Here is a 23,011-nt window from a genome sequence, read left to right as displayed (position 1 = left end):
GGATTAAGGAAAAGACTGGCTCCAGATTAATCCTTTCCTCAATGTATGAACAGTGAATTTAATATTTGAGAGTTGTGTAAAAAGTACCTGGTGGGGGAGACATTTTTCGGCCGTCCAGACACAGTGTCCAGTCCATTGGAGTTGATTTTGCGGGAGTTTTGCCTGAATGCTTGTGGAGTTGGCTTCAACAACACACTAGCATTTGTTTGACAGTTGTTCCATTGAATCCAGAGATGTAATGGAGACATTGCTGATGGAATTTCCCTAGCATTCTTATGTGTCGCTGATACATAGTCTCGGTCTCAATGCAGTACAGGAGTGATGACAACAACTGCTCTATTCTCCAGGGCTTTTGTTGACTTGAGGGGTGTGGCTGCCAGGGTATAATGAACATTTTCATAATGAGTCCATCTGGCAACTATCAGCAGAAGCAGGTTGAGCAGACGGCTAGACATCTGTTTTTACAGATCGTGTCCATATGAATGCTTGGCTGCGCTCAAAGAATAACGAACGGATCCAGCCTATAGTGGTCTATTTACTCAATTGCAAAGGGGAGTGCTAGCTTTGTTTGATTGACGTCTTTATTAACTTTGTAATAGCCTGAATACAGTGTGCCACGGTGGTACATGAACACACTGTGCCATAGTGGCATATGAACACACTGTACCATGGCGGTACATGAACACACTGTGCCAAGGTGGTACATGAATACACTGTGCAATGGTGGTACATGAATACACTGTGCCACGGTGGTACATGAACACAGTGTGCCATGGTGGTACATGAATACACTGTGCCATAGTGGCATATGAACACACTGTACCATGGCGGTACATGAACACACTGTGCCAAGGTGGTACATGAATACACTGTGCAATGGTGGTACATGAATACACTGTGCCATAGTGGCATATGAACACACTGTACCATGGCAGTACATGAACACGCTGTGCCATGGTGGTACATGAAGACACTGTGCCATGGTGGTACATGAACACACTGTGCCATAGTGGTACATGAACACTCTGTGCCATGGTGGTACATGAACACACTGTGTCATGGTGGTACATGAATACACTGTGCCATGATGGTATATGAATACACTGTGCCATGGTGGTCCATGAACACTCTGTGTCATGGTGGTACATGAATACACTGTGCCATGATGGTATATGAATACACTGTGCCATGATGGTATATGAATACACTGTGCCATGATGGTACATGAACACACTGTGCCATGATGGTATATGAATACACTGTGCCATGGTGGTCCATGAACACTCTGTGTCATGGTGGTACATGAATACACTGTGCCATGATGGTATATGAATACACAGTGCCATGGTGGTCCATGAACACTCTGTGTCATGGTGGTACATGAATACACTGTGCCATGATGGTATATGAATACACTGTGCCATGATGGTACATGAACACACTGTGCCATGGTGGTATATGAACACACTGTGCCATGGTGGTATATGAGTACTCTGTGCCATAGTGGTACATGAACACTCTGTGCCATGGTGGTATATGAACACACTGTGCCATGGTAGTACATGGACATGCTTTACTCTGGTGGTATATGAACTCAATGATCCATGACACCAGTGGCTTCTATAGCATCTTTCACCAAGGTTTCTCCGTGATGTTTTAGATAAACAGTAAAGCACTGTACAGTTTTCAACTTTTCACTTCAAGAATACCGGGGTGCAAGGAAATATTCTTCTGGCTATGAATGAAATGATCATTTGATAAAAACTTTTCCTAAGGAAGGAATCTTACGTTGCTTCCAGGAAACAAAACCAGGTTTAATGTGAGCACTGCCAATATATTACAGCAGGAATCCACCAGGGGGCAGTAGTACAAAGCTTATGCATCACTCAGCAGAGTTCGAGTCAGTCAGCATTTGGCAAATCTACCTTCCCCACTTCAGATGCATCCTGCACAGTGACAGTCCCCTCCCCGAGCACATGCCACCCCTCAGCCGATTAAGGCTGTGTATGATTCAGAAGAGTGATGTTCCTTCGGTGAACTCCAACATTTTTTAACTGTGTAATATTGTTTCGTTTGGAGTATCGCTTCACAATTTAGCAAATTAAAAGGGCAAATGTTTTCATTATGTAGCACTGAAACCCTGAGCAACAGATTGGAGAGGAAAAGCTGGGTGGCTGGTTTAAGCGTCAGTGGGTATTGAGCAGTGCTAGTCAGCAGTGCGGGACACATTGAGGATCACAAAATCAGTAGCACACATCAGGGACTGCAGTCTTCCGATACATTGATCTGCCAGCTGTAGTGACCATTTGGGTTACCGGTCAAAGGGATCTCTGTAATACTGCTCCTCTGAAGCACCTTTCTATGTCAACGGTGCTATGTAAACTGTGAAAGTTGCTGTTGTAACAGGCCTCCGCTGCATCAGCTTGCAAAGCAGCACCTCAGTTAAATATGTTGCAAAGTTACAAGGCACTTACAGCACATTAAGAGGCCATTCAGCCCAAAAGGTCCATGCTGGTGTTTATGCTCCACCTTAACCTTTTCCCACCCTTCTTCATCTAACCCCACAACCCATCAATAAATAAAATGATATGCGTTGGATTTTGTTTTTGACAACAGGAAGGAAATGTTTAAAGTAATTTTAATTCCGGGTTTAAACTCACTCTAATGTCTCACTCCAGTTGATTCCAGTTCTCCAATCTTGGGATTTACAGATCCTACGGTAACTATTGTTAAATTCATAAATTTGAGAGGAAATTTTTTTACTTGCTTTCCAGCAATTGCTTGACAGAAATCTTGGTTAATATCATCCCAAATACACTTTGGACAGAGCTAGATGATATGATGAAGGTGGAGGGAGGGGGAGCAGAGAAAAGATAGGTTTCGATTCATGCATGAACTAGATGGGCCAAATCGCAGCTCTACTTATACTTGTCTCTGTTGGGCCATAACTTGCTGTCAAAACGAACGGCAAGATTAATGGTGCTCAAATATCCAAAAGTTTGTGTCTGAGTTTTTGCTCCACCATTAGCTTTGCAAATACAACATCTCACGGTCTGCCTGATCATTGAAATACACTAAACTGCGTGACATTGCTATATTTGCACTGTAGATAAAAACTAAACTCATTACAGGAAGTCAAGCCTTGTCCATTTCAGTTTATGTATCCTTTTAACACTGTGATCTGTGTCAATTACTGCCAAGCAACCTCCCTGATTCTGAAAATGAACTAGTACGAGTGTGGAGTCTTACTCCTTAAGATATTAACTGCAGTTGCAAATTTTAAGAATGTAAAATATGATTTTTTTAATTTTCCGTTTCTTTTCTCGATCTCTCTCAACCCATTCTTTTTTTTCACTCTCTACTTTTCTTTCCTCAGTCCTTGTAACGTTAATTTCACAATCCTTCATTCTGAGCACAGATGCTAGCTGTGTTCACTCAGATTCCAGATGTACTCTTTCCCTCACTGTGGTGTCATCAGCTCACACTATCAGCAACATGCCCTACAAAACGTCTTAGATGCCCTGCCACAACAAAATGTGGCCTAATCTGATTATCATTGCAGCGTAATAATAAGCTGTAGTACTACCTCTGTCACTGTGGTATCATGTTACATATGTTAAGTCATCTTCACTTTGCAGTCGCTTTTGCTCAGGTTTTGCAGAGAAGATATAGACCTCTGAAAGCTGAAACTGTAATTTAATTTGTTACAGCTTCTGATATCTAGGTTAATATGAGGTTAAGGCAGTTAAGAGTGCAGACAGCAATTGCTTACCCGAAAGCCTTTCAGTTATTGTTATAAAGGTTCGGTAAAGGATAATTGCAGGGAGGGAAAACTGAAAGGGAATTTACTCCTGTGGCTCCTCTTCCTATCCCGTACACAGTTCCCTGATGATAAACCAAACAGGAAGAGTTGTGCGGTAGGATTGTTCGAGTTGGTACAGAGTGAGGGAGGGTAGAATAAGCAGGTGATCACTAACCAGTGACTTGCGGCTAGAAGTGGGCACATTTGGAAGTTGGGAAACCTGCTGGCGTTCCCTGTCCAGCCTGGCACATAAATAATTGGTATTTGGATGAGGGCACCCAATGGGTAAAGCAACAACAACAACTTGCCTTTAAGGTAGAAGAGGGACAACAACAGCTTACATTTATATAGCACCTTTTAACATAGTAAAACGTACCAAGGCACTTCAAAGTAGCATTCTCAGACTAAGTTTAGCGCTGAACCACATAAAGAGATATTAGAACCAAAAGTTTGGTCAAAGAGTCAGGCCTGAAGGAGCATTCTTAAATGTGAAGAGAGAGGTAGAGAGGTGAAGGGGCTTTAGGGAGGGAATTCAAGAACTTAGGGCCCAGGTAGCTGGAGTCTTGATCATCAGCGGTTAAACAATGAAAATTAGGGATGCACAAGAGGCCAGGGTTGGAGGAGCACAGTAGAGACCTTGCAGGGTTGTAGGGCTAAGGAGCCAATGTAGGTCAGCAAGCACAAGGTGAGGTTGAACAGGACACGGTGTGAGTCCGGATACAGGCAGCAGAGTTTAGAACAGTTTGAGTTCAAAAACAGACCGAGTACTTCATGGAAATGTGATCAGACCAAGGTGGATAGCGAGCCAAAGAGAGAGATTTTCTGAAGGTGGTGACTAAAATCTCAGTCAAAGAGGTGGGTTTTGATGAGGGTCTTAAAGGAGGAGAACAGATGAAAGGAGGAGCAGTAAAAACAAAAGAAAGAAGTTGCATTTATATAGTGCCTTTCATGACCTCAGGAGGCCCAAAAGCACCTTTCAGCCAATACGCTTTTGAAGTGTAGTCACTGTTGTAAAGTAGGGGCAGCTGTCGTTCCCTTGTGCTGATGAAGTCACATGCAGGATAAAGGGAAATTCATGATCATGACTGCAGCTGACAAGTGACAATGATACTAAATGAAATGGAACATAAGGTGAGATAAGGTAAGATGGGAGGAGGCTGTTGTGAAGCGCAAACATGTAAAAAATGTATTGGACCAAATGGCCTGTTTCTGTGCTGTAAAATTGTATGTAATCCCTGTCTTTGTATCTTCCAATTTCGTGCCACATGGTAGGAGATCCACTCTTAAAAGCTATTTAATTGCCTTTGGTGCTGATATAATTGATGCGATGTGATAATTTCACTTCCTTGCACAGTTCATCTACAAAACTATTTCAGCTAAGGTGACAGAATGGCATTCTTCCTGCCACATACTAAGTTGTTTAGTAGTACTGCCATGCGAGGTGTTGCCATAGCAACTGCTAAGCAAAGTTTGTTGAGTGATTTAGATGAACATCCTGTTCTTCATGCTGAGCACGTCACCAAAAATGACCTCCAACATGCCTCCTGGGTGACAGAAGATCCGTTGTTCCAGGAACCCCAAGCAATTGGAACTGTAACAATAAGATATATGAGTATCAAAGTCTCTTAACCTATTAGGAATCTAATAAAAGTATTAAATAACGACATGAAATAATAACATTGATATTTCCTAGATATAACTACCGTTAAAGCAGTGGCGGGCTATATTACTTACAAGAGAGTGGAGAGTTAGTTAAAAGCAAAAAAAACTGCGGATGCTGGAAATCCAAAACAAAAACAAAAATACCTGGAAAAACTCAGCAGGTCTGGCAGCATCTGCGGAGGGGAGCACAGTTAACGTTTCGAGTCCGAATGACCCTTCAACAGAACTAAGTAAAAATAGAAGAGAGGTGAAATATAAGCTGGTTTAAGGGTGGGGTGGGACAAGTAGAGCTGGATAGAGGGCCAGTGATAGGTGGAGATGACCAAAAGATGTCACAGACAAAAGGACAAAGAGGTGTTGAAGATATTATCTAAGGAATGTGCTAATTAAGGGTAGAAAGCAGGACAGGCAAGGTACAGATAGCCCTAGTGGGGGTGGGGTGGGGTGAAGGAATCAAAAAAGGCTAAAAGGTAGAGATAAAATAATGGATGGAAATACATTTAAAAATAATGGAAGTAGGTGGGAAAAGAAAAATCTATATAAATTATTGGAAAAAAAGGGGGGGAATCGGAAAGGGGGTGGAGGAGAGAGTTCATGATCATGTTCTCTCCTCCATCCCCACCCCCACCTACTTCCATTATTTTAAAATGTATTTCGTCCATTGTTTTATCTCTACCTTTTAGCCTTTTTTGATTCCTTCACCCCACCCCACCAGAACCAGGGCTATCTGTACCTTGCTTGTCCTGTTTTCTACCCTTAATTAGCACATTCCTTAGATAATATCACCACCTTCAACACCTCTTTGTCCTTTTGTCTATGACATCTTTTGGTTATCTCCACCTATCACTGGCCCTCTATCCAGCTCTACTTGTCCCACCCCCCTCCCCCCCCTTAAACCAGCTTATATTTCATCTCTCTTCTATTTTTACTTAGTTCTGTTGAAGGGTCATTCGGACTCGAAACGTTAACTGTGCTCCTCTCCGCAGTGGAGAGTTCGTGCTCTGGTATAAGGCAGTAACACACTTGATGTCAATTACTTTGAGATTGAAGGTCAAGCATCATCATTACTACAACATGGGAGGTGTCTCCGCCTTGTCCAGTCCAGTGAATTTACTGTAATATATAATGTACTGATTGCCTAATGCACTATATTCACTATAATGGCTGAAATATTGTGGGAATGGGCCATCTTGCGGTATGTACCATTGGTTAGACATTCCTCCTCAACCTTCATCCGGAAGATCTTTCACCCAGTAAGTCGCTGTCAGCGTGAGCTGATAGAATGTGAGTGTGGTGAGGGCAGGGATGCATCTGTGACCTCAGCGGACGCCAAGACCAACAGCCTAACTCCTTAACCAAAAAGGATTTACAGATTGAGAAAGAAGCAGAAGGAGGAAGTAGGGTGAATTATTGTCAAATCAGATAAAGAAAGAGAGATAAAGAGAGGAAAGGAAAGACAAAATACTGCTTACGCTGGGAATCTGAAATATAAAGGTAAAATGCTGGAAATGCTCAGCGGGACGGATTACTATTATATTTATTATGTTCCAGCACAGCTGGAACAGGACAGAGGAAAAATAAGCAGAAAGGAAAAGTAAGAAAAATACATTTATTTTAAAAATCTCTTAGAAGAATTTAGTAAATGCAGGAATGTTTAATTTGAGTTTAATGTGCCAATCCAGCCAGTTCTTAAAATTCAGGGGGAGGATGAGGGTGAGCTGCTGGGTGCACAAAATAAATGGGAGAGTGGTGTAAATTGGCCAGCGCATTATGCTGATTTAGTTTCAGTGTACCACACACTAAGGCCTGAATCTTGCGCTCGTCGGGTGCGTGTGATTGGCAGGCCCATGAGTGGACGGGAAAAGGTCCCCCAACCGTGATCAGCCCCCGACTGCAATTTCACGCTAGCTGATCAATTGCCGGCCAGGCAGTGTGAAATGCACCCTGAGAAAGGCCCAGCACTGCCGTTGGGGATGGGAAGAGGGCGGGTGCCGACGTCACCGCCGGTACTGGTGAGCGCTCCCACTGAGCTCCCACTGAAGACAGACAGATGCCCCAGGGAGCTGCAGACCTCCAAATAATAAACAAAAGCACAAAAAAGCTGCAAAAAACATCCATGCAGCACAACCGAGCGCCTGAAAGCATACCCCCTAAAAATTCTGTCCCCAGATATTTATATCCTGACGGAGATTTCATCCCGCCTTTGGATGAGGTTTCATCAAAAATGTGAAGGCCGCCTGGCCGATTTGCCCCTCCGCCAACCGTGAGGTTGAACGGGCCACGAAAAATCACTCACAATCGGGCCGTTAATGAGCTTAATTGCCCGCTTAATTGTTGGCGGGCGCTCTTCCGACTGCCGCACGTGCCCGCTGAGTGAAATATCGCACGAGTGTCGGGACACTCGCCCGACGTCATCTCGCGCAATTTTATGCCCGTTCGGGTGGGGCGCGCGCCCATCCGCGGGACATAAAATCCTGGCCTTAGATTCCACATTGAGAATTTAATGTTTAAGTATAGCACAGTCTGAGGTCCCGCACTGAGGGCAAAACTGCACAAAGATTCTGCTTTCAACTTGCTGAGAAATTACACTCTGAATTATCTATGCTGGGAGATACAGCACGGCAAAATTATATGCTGAGTTATACTGCATTGAGAAAGTACACGCTGAATTATATGGCACTGAGAAATTACACACTAAGAGACACCTCACTGAGAAATTGCATAATGAGCTATACCGTACTGAGAACTTAAATACTGAGTGATACTGTGCTGGCTATTAAAACACCTATTAAGAGAAAGGGGTAGTAAAGGGAAATGTTGACCCATTAAGATGGATTTAGCCAAGACTGTAATGGACAAGAAGTGAATTCACTTCTCTCTCATGCAGTATAAGTTTTTCTTCCCTTTAGAATTGGTATTCTTGTGAATCTGTCCTGATGAGTCTAAGATGAAAAGTTTTGACAGCATGTCTCTTTTACCAGCAATACTCCAAAAGTGAATTGCAGACTTGTTAAGTGAGCACTTCGTATCCACTTTCACAGTGGAGGAAGGGACAAAATAGTAGCAGTGCAAGGGGACTAACTTAGTGAAGTTTAAAAAATGGAGAAAATAATGGGATGTGATGGCTTTCATATTCAAAGATATTGGTGAAGAAATCGCAGATCATATTTCGCAATTATAGACAAGATTTTCCAAAGCTCTCCTGGTGCAAGGATTTTGCCTTTGGGTTGGAACATTTCAAATGTCACCTCATTATTTAAGAAGGGAGGGAGACAGCAGGAAGGTAACAGAGACCTTAATTGCGGGGAAGCTACTGCAAGTATTTATCAGCAGCAGGGTGACTGATGGACTTGGACAAGTATTGATCAAAGGGAGACAGCATGGATTTGTGAAGGGGAAGTCATGACTGAGTTAACTACTAATTTTTTTTTAAAGTCAGTAGTACGGTCAATGAGGAAGTGACTATGCATGTTGTCTATATGGACTTTCAGATAGCCCATTATAAGATGTTATTTGCAAAAGTGAGAATCTATGGAGTTGGAGGTAACTTTATCATATGTGTCAATAACTGGTTTGAGGTAGGAGACAGAGAGGAGGGATAAAGTCCTGGATTTTCTTGCCTCCGTCCATGTCGGAACAGGTGGAAGGACTTGAAAAACAGTGGATGAGACCCAATTCTGGGATTCCCATCCACATTCCCATCATCGGCAATCTTGGGATAAAGGAATAGAGAGTTGTATATCTCTATTACTGTATGGCACTAAGGGGCCGTGGAAAGTTGGAGGATGGAACATAGACTAAGCGAATGGGCAAAACTAATGCAGATGGAACTCAATGTGAGGACGTTTGAAATCCTCACTTTGGATTTGGAAAAGGCAAATTGGGATTTTTCCTTAATTGTTCAAAGACTTGGAGCTGTGGAGGAGAAAAGGGATTTAGGTGTCCCTGTACACAAATCCATAAAAGCTAGTGTACAGATGCAAAATGCAATCAAAAAAGGCAAATGGAATATTGGCCTTTATGTGAAATGGATTGAAAGTCAAAGGTGAGAACGCAATACTTCAGTTGTATAGATGGTTGGTCAGATGCCATCTGGAGCACTGTGCTCAGTTGTGGGCGCTACAATTCTGGCCTTTTATGTAACTCAAATACACACCACCATAGCTGGCTATACCTTCAGCTGCCTTGGCCCAAAGTTCTGGAATTTGCTCCCTAAATCTTTCTGCCTCTTTCCCCCCTTTTCCTCTTTTGAGACTCACTTTAAAACCCATCTCTTTGACAAAACGCTTGTTATATTGTCCTCATTATGTGGCTTTTTTGAAATCAAACTTTGTTTGATAATGCTTCTGTGAAGTACGTTGGTATGTTTTACAAAGTTACTGTATAAATACAAGTTCCTGTTGTAATATCCGCCCCTGTGTAAAGGGTTTTGGAGTCTGAAATATTTTTAAAAATGCTGGAAGATCGGGAAGAATCTGTGGAGAGAGGAACAGAGGGCAGGATTTTTCAGTCGGCCTGCGGGGGGGGTGGGGGGGGTGGGGTGGCGGGTGGGCTCAATACATCGACGTATAAAATGATGCGCGATGACGTCGGGCATGCGTCCTGACATCATTGCGCTGTCTCGCGATGTTTCATTCGGCGGGCACGCGCCGGGGTCGGGCACGCGCCGGGGTCGGCCGCGCGCCCACCGATATGTAAACGGCCTATTAAGGCCATTAAGGAATTGATTAAGGTGCTCATTAACGTTGCCCGTCAGGTTGGCGGGCAGGCAAAAAGGCCAAGCGGCCTTTGGGCTTTTTAGGAAACCTCATCCGCGAGGTTTCCTAAAGCTTTTATTAATTATATTAAATAAGTTTCATAAATCTAAAAACATGTCCCATCTCATGTGACACAGTCACATCAGGGGACATATTTAAATAAATTTTTAAACCTTTTATTCATTATTTACAATAGTGATTCAATCTCCCTGAGGCAGCTCTGTGCCTCAGGGAGACTGAAGCGCTCTTTTGCACGCATGCACGTATGGCTCTTCTTCAGAGCTAGAGATAAGTAGAAATATGAAGGATTATATACTGTATAAGAAGGGGTGGAGCAGGTGGAGCAAGATAGAAGTTCAGGGATAGATGGGAGCTAAGGAGACATTGACAAATCTTGTGTCCGTGACATCTTATCTCCCACCTATGTCATACAGATCTTACATAATAATAAGCAGTGATGACAAGCTGGTAAAGAATGAGGTATTTAATAAAAGGGAGCTACTGGACACAGATTTAAAATTCAACACTCCAGAGAGAGACTTAGGCACGGAAACCCAGGCTGATCCTCCAGTGCGGGAGTGAGGGAGGGCAGCATTGTCAGTGGTGCCAATCTTTCAGGTGAGAACTTAAACTGAGGCCCCCTCTGCTCCCTCAGGTAGGCATAATTGAACCCCTGGCACTATTTTTGAAGAAAAGCAGGGGAGTTTGCTGCACTGTCCTGGCCGGTGTTTATCCCACAGTCAATGTCACCGATAAAAGGCAGTTGATCTGGTCATCAACGCGTTGTTGTTTGTGGGAGCTTGCTGTGCGTAACTTGATTGATATATTCCTTACGTGGCTGCACTTCAAAGGTTTAACCCAACCTGCCCATCGCAAAAATCAGGGGTTCAGATGCAAAGCTGATTTTAAACACCTCCTGTCCTCACTATTGAAATCATTGGAGAGTAATATAAGACAGGACATAAAACCCACCACCATTCAACCTCGTCTGGGTTTCCTCTTCCCACTGGCAGGTTAGGATAAAATTACACTGCCCCACACCATGTATGAAAAGCGCAGGAGGCAGAGAAGTTACCTTGCTGACACTATGCTTTTTTTCCCTTGGCAGGACATGACATACCTTTGTATCGCTGCAGCTGATTCTTCAAGCCAGAATCTGTAAGTATTGATCACCACAAATTCTTAAAGCTGGACTGAAAGCAAACCTTCGAGAGGGATTTACTGAGGAACACTTTTCATTCTTTTTTCTGAGAAAGCACTGGCACAATTGTATATCTTGCTGTGCTTTTTGTTCCTCTCCTCCGGCAGCTTTAGTTTCTGGTTTCACACACTGGAGAGGAGGAATCTGAATTTGGTTTTAAGAGGCCAATAATTGTGGCATTAAATGCTGCAAGGATAAATCGCATTTCTGCAGTGCATGGCTGCACCAAGGTTTCATATAATTTAGAAACCTACCTGGTATTCAGCACCTTTTGATTCTTTTAAAAAAATTATTGGGGAGAAAAGTATTAAGACGAGGCCTGCGTTGCAGGGTGCAGACAAGTTCGCAAAGAGTCACAGAGAAGATGAGGTAAATCAAGGGATAATGGCGAAGAGAAGCCAGAAATCAGTTTCTAAAGCCTGTTGGTGGTAGGAAGAAGGGAAAACTAAGGGAGCTAAGGAGTTCTACATTTTGACATAATGGCACAGAATGAGTTTGAGTAGGGCACAGTTCAGCAAGTCTTGATTTAGACCATAAGACATAGGAGCAGAAATTAGGCCAATCGGCCCATTGAGTTTGCTCCGCCATTCAATCATGGCTGATAAGTTTCTCCCATTCTCCCGCTTTCTCCCTGTAACCTTTGATCCCCTTACCAATCAAGAACCTCAAGATTTCAACATTGAGGATACAGGAAGAAGAAAGGGTGTGTATGATGCTGTATTTGGAACTTTTGAGGAACAAGGGAGAGAAAAAGGTCCATAAAAATAACCAGAAAGCAATAAGAGGGAGACAAGGACCTGATAGAGGGAGTTGGACAGAGGCTAGAGGTGATCAGATGATAACTCTTTATGACCAGAAGCCTGTCCAAAACTTTAAATTTGAGTATGATGGCTTCAAACACCTCTCACCTTTCTGGGAAGAAGCCAAGAACAGCTTGTCTTGATCAATGGTTAAGAAAAAGCAGGAATATGAAATACGGCAGAAAATAAATGGAGCAATCTGATTTTAGATCTTAAGCCTGTATACATAGGGTTCTTACCATTTGCTAAGTTCAAAATTGATTAAGCAGCAAAGTTTGGAATTTACGAAATTTCTAGACACACCAGCAATCAGACTGCCCAACCCAGAACCAGAGAGTGAAACTCTGTTTTACTCCTAGTGCTAACTGTGTCTGAGATCCAGGGAAGGTGCACCCATCTCTAATTTCTTCAGTTCCGATGATTTTAATAAGAAGGTATTCACTTCCTGAAAATGGTTGTTCATCCCAGGGCCAGTCTTCATATTTTGCCAAGATAGAAAAATATTGTCCGGTCAATAAAGAGCAAAATGGTAGTGGAACAACCTCTGCCCGGTTAGTCGATCACTTCCAGTGTTCACAGGAGAGAGGGTGTTATGTTTGAATGCCAGCATTTGAATACCAGGGAAAATTTGAATACTTGCTTGACATAATGAAAGTCCTGTGTAGTCAAAACTGCTGTTGGTCTGACCTGGTCTGATGGAGGCAACCAGCATGGTGGCTGCATCCTCATTGTGATATGTCTGCGTTTCCTTTCTTCCGCTCAGTGGAAACTATGAAGCAATCCCTTCGATGAAGAGAAGTAGTTCAGATTGAAAATACTTCCCCTTCATCACACCTCCACCATCGAGAGTGTTCAGACTCTATCAAAAAATGCATTATGATGTCCCTGTTTATTGGCCATGTGTGCTTTGATGTTTATAACAGTAAGATGGTTAAGATTTAACTGTGCTTAATATAGCTTTCCAACGGTCATTTCACTATAGTACAAGTTAAAGGCAGAAACCCGATTCTGGCTGTTACTGAAGTAATGAATGCTGGGCTACACTGCTTTGAATTGAGGTCAGGCTAGTTAATATTCAGTCTTGTCCTCATTTAGCTTGTACCAGCATTTCCTTGGCCTATTCTTACTGTCAGAGGTGCTGTCTTTCAGATGAGATATTCAACTCAGGCCCCATAAAAGATCCCAAGGCACTATTTCAATGAGGAGTTCTCCCCAGTGTCCTGACCGATGTTTACCCCTCATTCAACATCTGGCCATTATGACATTGCTGCTTTTGGGACCTTATTGTGAATTGGCTCCCTCGTTTCTTACAACAATGACTACCCTTCAAAAGCGCTTCATGTGAAGTGCCTTGGAACATCCTGAGGCTGTCAACGTCTATATGAGTGCAAGATCTTTTCTTAATTCAGTCACAGTTTCTGCTCTTTTGGAGTTTTAGATTTTTTCTGATCCTTTGCTACCTTTTAAGCAATGCTTTGTCTCAGATACTGTGCGCCAGTTTACTTGTGAGCAGTCAGCATTTTCTGGGGTTGGGTGGGTGGCCCAGGGGTTGTCCACTATTCACACTCAATTTTAAACTGTAACTGAGTCTCCAGTGTCTGAAACTCTATGTAATCAGGAATTTGTGCTCGCAATTAATGCTTTTTGTACTTTGTTTAACTGTAATAATAACGATTGCTGCCCCAGAGAGACTTCTCTACTGGTGAGAGCGATTGAGTGACACCCTGTTATGTGTAAGGAAATCTTCTCTGGGGATGTTATGCTGAGTCTGTTTTAACTCTCTGCAAGCTAGTTTTACTGCAAACCTACTAGAAGAACAGGTTTTCAAACATCCCTGTTGAACATCAGTCATAAAAAAACAAAGTGAGTGTTGGCTCTGCCTCTCGAATTGGATTATAGAGAACTAGTGTCTCTGTTTACAAGAAATGGTTTTCTGGTCAATGCACCACTTTATTCCTTTTTGCAATCAGAATGCATCCAGGAGAAATACCACAGGAAGGAAGGCACAAGGTCTCTTTTTTACAGAAGTGACTCTTCTGCAGCCGTGTGCGCTTTTTAAATTTTGATTTCACAATTGCCGTAAGCGTGAAAATCCGTCTGGGATCGAGCAGGCACCGAGAACATTTCAAACAGGGTGACTGTGAGCTTTGTGATCCTGCTTCCAGAGCACAACAGTAAAACCCGACCGTTTTGCATGTCAAAAACTGTGCGCGCGCTTCTTTTTAGCACAGCTAGATTTCCGCTGGCAGAGCAAGGAGCTTGGTTTGGCTAAAAGACACGTTGCAAAATGGTGATAGCTGATAGCATTGGTGCGGATGTCTCCGTCCACGTTTTCGGCTTCTGCTAATGTTCCTGAACTGCTGACACTGCAGCTGCGAGATCTTTGAAAGAAGAGTAAGCAAGCAGCTATGCTGATTGAGACAGTGGCCGATTTCATGCTAAAAGGATGGCGATCTGTCAACGGGTGCGCTGGTTGCCATTGTGGAGATGTCAGAGGTCACGAAAACAGGCAGCATGGATAAATTCTAAAAAGAAAGACCTGTCTTTGTATTACAGCAACACCGTACATTATATAGTGTCTTTAACATATTAAAACGTGCCAAAGCACTCCACAAGAGTATTATTGGACAATTGAACACTGAGCCACATAAGGACAAAAATCTTGGCCAAACAGCCAGATTTTAAGGAGCGTCTTGATTGGGGGGGGGGGGGACAGAAATAGAGAGGCAGGGAGGTTTGCGAGGGAATTTCAGAGCTTCGGGCCCAACTGAAAATGCAGTCACCAATGGTGGAACGCAGGGATGCGCAAGAGGTAGAATTGGAGGAGCGTAGTAATTTCGGAGGGTGGTAGGGCTGGAAGAGGTTACGTAGATAGGATGGGAGGGGCCAGTGAGGGATTTGAAAGCAAGAGTGAGAATTTTAAAATTCAGCTGTTGCTGGACGGAACCAATGTTGGTCAATGAGCACAAGGGTGATGATGAGCAGGATTGCCATGAATTAGGGTTAAGATGGAAGTTGAGAGGCCAGGCAGGAGAGCACTGGAATAGTGGTATGTAGAGGTAGTAAAGGCATGGATGAGTGCTTCAGCAGCAGGTGAGCTGAGACAGGGTCGGAGATGGGTGATATTATGGAGGTGGAAGTAAACTGAATTTTGCGAAAGGCCGTGACGCTAAAAGGGGATTCCAAGTGTAATATACGTTTATGGGTAAAAAGTCCACGGCCATCTAGTAGGTACTGCTAGTGTGCAAGGCACAGTGTGGAACTTCACTACATAGGACAAACAGTCACTTGGTAGTGCAGAACTGGGATATTGCTGAAATGAGAGACATGTTGCTGAAGCTTTTCATCTTGCACTCATCAGGACAAATGCAAGAATGCCAGATTTCAAACGATCACAACAATTTTTACTACAGGAGAAAAGGGTGCTGATTGGTTGACGAGTTGACTCTGATTGACTGAGGCATTGCCATGGAGAAAGCAACAGGGAACTGTAGGCTCCCCAAACTCCCGGGTAATTCAAAAACGGTGCAATTCTTGAACATATTCCTTTTGTTTGCAGAGAACAGGTCCCTGCATTGCATCGGACAAATTTCTCAAAGTACTACACATACAATACATTAATTGTAACTAGTAGTGTTAACCCCCAGTGTAACTAGTAAGCCTGGTGAGCTGGAGGCACTAATTGCAACATGTTTACATTAACAGTGATATGGTGCAAAAATAGCCGGGAAAGGATTCTTAATTTTTTTAATTCACCCATGAGATGTGGGTGTCACTGGCTAGGCCAACATTTATTGCCCTTAAGAAGGGTTGCCTTCCTGGTTACTGTTGTGGGGTGCTGGATACTGTTTGGTAGGTCTTAATGAAGTCCTCATAGTCTTAAGTAGGTCAGCTGTATATATTCACTAACTACAACAATGTATATGTATACAGTAAAGTGTTCAAGCTAGGAGCCATCTCCATGCTTGCTTGTGCACATGGCTCTGTCCAACACTAGGCAGACTTCTAGGGTCACGTGTTCTGTTACATCACTGTATGGGCGATACTGTGCTCATCCCACATTAACCCTATGTCCAGGATTTTCCATTCGTCAGGCAGGCTCAGCGGGAGCAGGTGGGGGTGGTCGGGAATCCAGCCGCCGCCTGCCATCGGTTCCGCGCTGCCTTTTACGCGGGCAGGCCAATTAAGGCCCGCCTAGCGTCATACACACGCGGCAGCTCTGATCGCTACCTTTGCGGTCAGGGAGAAGAGGGAGAGTCGGGTCCAGCGTTCTTTCGCGTGGAAGCGCTTTTTAAAAAAATGAATAAAAACAATAAAAATTTAATGAAATATGTCCCCTCATGTGACTGTCACATGAGATGGGACGTTGTTATTTTTCAGAAAAAGTTTTCATATAATCATTATTAGCTTTAGGAAACCTCACCCCGCTCGTGGATGAGGTTTCCTAAAAAAACGTAAAGGCGGCTTAGCCTTTTCGCCTGCCCGCCAACCATGAAGTTGGATGGGCAGTGTAAAATTCATGTTAAATTACCTCTTTAATGGCCTTAATAGGTCTATCAATTATTGGCGGGCGCGCAGCCGACTCTGGCGCGTGCCCATCCACCGAAGTATCGCGGGACAGTGCGATGATGTCGGGACGTCGTCATCGCGCGTCATTTTATATTCCGGCATGTCGGGCCTGCCCCCGCACGCCGAATGAAAATTCTGCCCTATATGTGCCAGGCCCTTATGCTGCACCTCCCCCCAAGTCTTTATCCAATGTATTTCAAGTTATCCTAGTTTACCCCATGTACTTACATTATTATTACAACCCCACCTCCCCCTTTTAAGTCTTTGAGTTTATAGGTTCAGGCAGCCTGGAGGCCTTATAATCATTCCATTCGCATTACTGTCAGAGGTGTGGTACGCTCTGTCGTTGCAGGTGAACTCTGTTGACTTGGAGGTTGTTTTGCCCATCTAAGTATCTTCTTATCCTCTGTTCCCATCCCTTAGTATAGAACCGCTCTTTGTCGATTCGGCAGTTGTGGTGATAGGTAGTTATTGATTGATCCTGCTTTTTCTGGGACGGGCGAATGCTGTTCTTGTCCCCATAGCGCTTTTCCTCACCTTTCATCACGCTGCTCACTGCGACATTTATGGAAGTTCACATTTCAACAATGAAACCTTCATTCCCAATTGTTTCGCAACTTTAGCCAAATTTTTGAATACTTCCTTTTCCAGTTGCTTTTTGAGCTTATGAAGCTTTTCATCCAGCTCAGCAACAACTCTGGCAAGTTGAGCTGTTTATATTTCAGAGTTATCTGCGGAACTCTTGTGTAAGTTTAACAACTTTGCCTGGGCATTCAGTTCTTTTTGGAATCTTTCTTCCATGGTCACTGACTGCCCCTTAGATTCTTCCAATTCATTTGTTTGATCTCCAATCTGTTCTGTAGAATTCAACTTTTCTGCTTTTTATTTTTATTCATTCATGGGATGTGGGCTTCGCTGGCTGGACCAGCATTTATTGCCTGTCCCTCACTGCCCTTGAGAAGATGGTGGTGAGTTGCCTCCTTGAACACACCCACAGTGCTGTTAGGTAGAGAATTCCAGGATTTTGACCCAGCGACAGTGAAGGAACGGTGATATATGTCTAAGTCAGGATGGTCAGTGTCTTGGAGGGGAACTTCCAAGTGGTGGTGTTCCCATCTATCTGTTACCCTTGTTCTTCTAGGTGGTAGTGGTCGTGGGTTTGGAAGGTGCTGTCGAAGGAGCCTTGGTGAATTCCTGAAATGCATCTTGGAGATGGTACACACTGCTGCGTTGGTGGTGGAGGGAGAGAATGTTTATGGATGTGGTGCCAATTGAGCGGGCTGCTTTGTCCTGGACAGTGTCAAGCTTCTTGATTGTTGTGGGAGCTGCGCTCATCCAGGCAAGTGGGGAGTATTCCATCACACTCCTGACTTGTGTCTTGTAGATGGTGGACAGGCTTTGGGGAGTCAGGAGGTGAGTTACTCGTCGCACAATTCCTAGCCTCTGACCTGCTCTTTTAGCCACAGTATTTATATGGCTAGTCCAGTTCAGTTTCTGGTCAGTGGTAAGCCCCCAGGATGTTGATAATGGGGAATTCAGTGATGGTAATGCCATTGAAAGTCAAGGGGCGATGGTTGGATTCTCTCTTGTTGGAGATGGTCATTGTCTGACACTTGTGTGGCACGCATGTTACTTGCCACTTGTCAGCCCAAGCCTGGATGTTGTCCAGGTCTTGCTGCATTTGGACATGGGCTGCTTTAGTATTTGAGGAGTTGCGAATGGTGCTGAACATTGTGAAATCATCAGTGAACATCCCCACTTCTGACCTTATGATGGAAGGAAGGTCATTAATAAAGCATCTGAAGATGGTTGGGCTGAGGACATTACCCTGAGGAACTCCGGCTGTGATGTCCTGGAGCTGAGATGACTGACCTCCACAACAATCTTCCTTTGTGCTAGGTGTGACTCTGACCCAGAGAAGAGTTTTCCTCCTGATTCCCATTGACTCCAGTTTTGCTAGGGCTCCTTGAAGCCACACTCGGTCAAATGCTGCCTTGATGTCAAGGGCAGTCACTCTCACCTCACCTTGGGAGTTCAGGTCTTTTGTTCCTGTTTGAACCAAGATTGTAATGAGGTCAGGAGCTGAATGGTCCTGACGGAACCCAAAATGTGCGTCAGTGAGCAGATTATTGTTAAGCAAGTGCCACTTGATAGCACTGTTGATGACCCCTTGCATTGCTTTACTGATGATCGAGAGTAGACTGATTGGCTGGGTTGGATTTGTCCTGCTTTTTGTGTGCAGGGCATACCTGTGCAATTTTCCACATTGCCGAATAGATGCCAGTGTTGTAGCTGTACTGGAACAGCTTGGCTAGGGGTGTGGCAAGTTCTGGAGCACAAGTCTTCAGTACTGGATTGTTCTTCCATACTGCACATTCCATCCTTCATGTTGTTCAGATTGGACTGACGTTCAAGAATTTCATTAGTTTTGGTTGTTCGTTCTGCTTTCAAGCAACTGTTCTGATTCATCAGCAATTCTTTTTCCTGTTCCTGACATTTTGCATGACGCTTACTAGAGACTTCTAATGCTTGAAGTTCATTAAGTTTTAACTGAATATCAATTTTTGTTGAACTTGTTTCTACAAGTTTATCATTCAAGTGTTTCAAGTTCTTTTTCAAGTGTTCTGCTTCATGTGAGCGATATTCTAGTGTTCTTATTAGTTCTTGTTTTTCCTTATCAAATGCACCTTTTGAACATGAAAGTTGATTCTCTACACTGATCAGTTTTTCCTTGGCAGAGTATAATTCCTCTGTGCCATCGTTCAAGCTCAGATTCTGTAATTATGCTTCTGCTAATTGTTTTTGAGACTCCTCATGCTCTTCTGTGAGAACTTCTACTTTATCTTGTCATTCTAGGTTCTTGATTTTTACCTCTTGATATATCTCCTTGGAAATGTAATGTTTTTCCAAGTTTTCTATCAAATGTCCAACCATTTTCTTCAGCTCTGTAGCCTCTTTCTTGTACCTCTTGTGACACCTCAAAATTTTGTTTGTTCAGATCTTGAACAGTTTGGTTCATTAACAGCTTTAGTGTCACATATATTTTCAAGGGTATATACTCAGCTTGAATCTTGAGTTTCAAATCTTTCAATTCATTCATTCAATTCATTTCCAACATTTTCCAAGCTTATTTCATTTTTCTTTTGAAGTGTTTGTTTATTTTGGGTTTCATCAGATAGTTTTCCTTCATTCGCAGCCAGCTGTTCACTCTGCACTGTCACCTGCTGTTGTAGTTCAGGTAATGTATCGGGATTGCTGAAAAGATATCTTCTTGAGACTTATGGTTCTCTGATGCCTTTGTGTGTTTTACTCGAGTATTGTCGTTTTCTCTTTCAGTGCTTCACTGGGGACTTTCTGTGCCTCTTTTTAAGCTTCACAACTTGAAGATTAAAATATTCACCAAAGGCTTTTAATATTTCATCAAAGCTGGTTGAGGATTCATCAATGCACTGTATCATGATTACTTCATCAGCAAGCGCACTAAACCAATATAAAAAGGTATTAATCTGGACTTTTTCTGACTTCCTACTTAGACCTGATGTACTCTGGTAGTTTAAAAATTCTCATAGGCAGGATGCCCAATTTTCCATTAGGTATGGCCCTTGATGAGTCCAAACTGATCTGGTAAATTGGATTTTTGATCCATGGTTAAAATATTTTAAAGTTTAGGTTCAGCTTTAAGAAATTGCTGAAATCCAAGATGGCTCCGCCATTCGTTTGAAGACAAAGGGTTTACTCGCGTTTGCCAGTTTTGATGGGCTCCTATTGCAATGTCAATCGCGCTTAGCATTGAAACAATTTTAAACACTGTCTGCTTGACTGGCTGCAGACTTCTCTGTTTCAGCACCATGCTTTAGGGTCACGATAGCGTCGAAACCTGCCCTTTAAATCTGATTCTTTAGTTGCCATTCTTCTGAACTAATTCCTTTTTTTGTTTTCGAAGTGAGCTCGGATGCCTCGTGTTCAGGCGCCAATTCTGGAACCTGGTTTTTCCAACAGAGTTTTTAAGTGGCAATTTATGACCATAACTATTTCAATGTTTCTCAGGGCTTTCTGCACCCTGGAATTTAAAAGCTTCAGCTCACCCCTGCTAGATCTACTGACCCTGCATTCTGGGAATTGAAGCTGGACTCCCAAGAGGTCCTATGGAGTTTTCTGCTGCAGTGAGGAATGATAACTTTCTGTCTTTAGCTCCCAACCCCTTCGTTAGAGCTTTTCCCTGGAGATTTTCCTCTGCACGTCTGCTTCTCGAGCTTTTCTTCAGGTTTTTCGAATTCTTCTTTAGTCTTGCAGGGTTTTAGTTTTTCTCTGCATTTTTGGGAGGTTTTGGGTTTTTCCATTCATTGCCACCCTGTTGTAGAGTGTTGGATACTGTTCGGTAGGTCTTAATGAATTCTTCGTAGTCTTAAGTAGGTTAACTGTATGTATTAATTAACTACAAGAATGAGGTACATATATATATAGAGTAAAGGGTTCAAGCTAGGATTTGTTTCCATGCTGGTTTGTGCACATGGCTCTGTCCAACACTAAACACTAAACTGACTCCCTAGGTGCGGGTCATGTGCTGTCTTACATCACTGTGTGGGCGGTACAGTACTCAGCCTCACATTAACCTTAAATGTGCCAGACCCTTATATTACAATTACCAAAGATTCAAGAATGAGAAAGCAGGAAAGAGAGGAGGTGTTGACATTATTGATTAAGGATGATGCTACAGTTCTAAATAGAAAGCATGGTTATTGATGGTTCTAGGACTGAAATGATTTGAGTTAAGGAATGGGATGGAGCTGTTATATCGTTTGGAGTCTTTTTATGAAGCTCCGAACACTGAGAAAGTGATTGTTGGCAAATTTTAAAAAAGTGTAACAAAGATAGAGTATTAGGAAACTTTGGGTCGAAACTTCCGAGGAGTGTCAGTCACCGTCGGGCTGCCACTCCGCCCCTATTTTTAAACCTTGCACCAGAGCTCCGCATTTTTGGTCTGGACTTCCAAACCATGCCTCTTAAGAAGTGCGGAGTATACCTGTTCTGGGAGCCCTCCTTCGGAGGCAGGATCACTGGGGAAGCCAAGCCACACCCCCTTTTTACAGCACGAGCTGCCATTTTCTAGTAATTCTTCATTCGCCAACACGGTGAAAGGCTGTGGGGCATTTAAGTAGCTTTTCACTGTGTAGTGAATGAGTGTGAGCGAAGTAAGTGGGAGGGGTGGGTAGGGGGCCTACTGCAGGGGTGGGTGGCAGGGTGAGTAGGCTGGCAGGGTGTGTAGGGTGGGCCAGGTGCTAGCTGGATAGGGTGGCAGGTGATAGGGTTGTAGGTGACAGGGTGGTGGTAGGGTAGTTAGTGGATAGGGTGGCAGAATGGCATTGTGGGTAGGGTGGTGAGGTCGGGTCAGGCCAGGTCAGGTCAGGGGGTGTTGGAGTGTTGTGGATGCGGGGGAGTGGGTGGGACAGGCAGAGGGTCAGGAGTGGAGAGGGTTTAGAGGTCTGGGGGTGAATTGGAGGATTGGGGAGTAGTTGGAGGGTCGAGGGAGAATTGGAGGAGGGTCGGGGGCAGGTGGAGGGTCTGGGAGTCAGAGGTCCAGGGGAGAGTTGGGGATAGGGATGGGGTCAGAAGGTCCGGGGTGATTTAGGGGAGTCTGGGGCGTAGCCGGCGCGTTGGTTGGTGGCGGGGGGTGGGGAGTGGCAGATGGTCAGGGCGTGTCTGGGGGTTGGGGGTTGATCAGGTCGTGTTGGGGGGTGTTCAGCTGGTCAGGGAATGTTAGGGGTTCGGTGGGTAGTCAGGCCGGGTCAGGGGGTGTTGCGTGGTTGGGGGTTAGTTGGGGATGTGGAGTTTGGAGGGTCGGGGGTGGGATGGTCCGGATGGGCGAGGGGATTTGGGGGTTTAATGTGAGTGATTATGTGTAGTTTTTCCTGTCTTACATTTCTTGGTTAACTATCCAGATAAGTAAATCAGAGCCCTCTGAAGTCTCTGACTCTAACTCAAAGTTGGAGGCTTTTATGGAGGCTTCCAGACACAGGGGCATTGCCCATCATAGGTCCAAACTTCCCAGGCAATTCCTGAGTAGTCAGTGTGTCGGGACTTGCGAGGTGTCCCGTACAGCATCTTGGGGTGTACGTCCGGTTAGGACCATCTGGATATCGGAAGTTCTGGGACAACATTAATTATCGTAATGCAGACTGGGGAAAACACAGTGCCATGGGTAGAGAAGGAGAAGAATTCA

General features: G+C 43.9%; 1 protein-coding gene across 1 annotated transcript in view; it reads left to right on the top strand.

The window, feature by feature from the left end:
* dusp22a (dual specificity phosphatase 22a) overlaps positions 1-23,011 on the top strand; it is a 131,579-nt gene that overhangs the window by 35,666 nt on the left and 72,902 nt on the right. The window contains exon 4 of the mRNA XM_078544615.1: positions 11,330-11,379. Within this exon, the coding sequence (XP_078400741.1) occupies positions 11,330-11,379 (50 nt within the window). The remainder of the gene's footprint in view (positions 1-11,329; positions 11,380-23,011) is intronic.

Source organism: Cetorhinus maximus, chromosome 6 (assembly GCF_964194155.1).
Source record: "Cetorhinus maximus chromosome 6, sCetMax3.hap1.1, whole genome shotgun sequence".
Lineage (NCBI taxonomy): Eukaryota > Metazoa > Chordata > Chondrichthyes > Lamniformes > Cetorhinidae > Cetorhinus > Cetorhinus maximus.
Note: the sequence above shows the minus strand (reverse complement) of the source record. Positions and strands in the feature narration are given on the sequence as shown.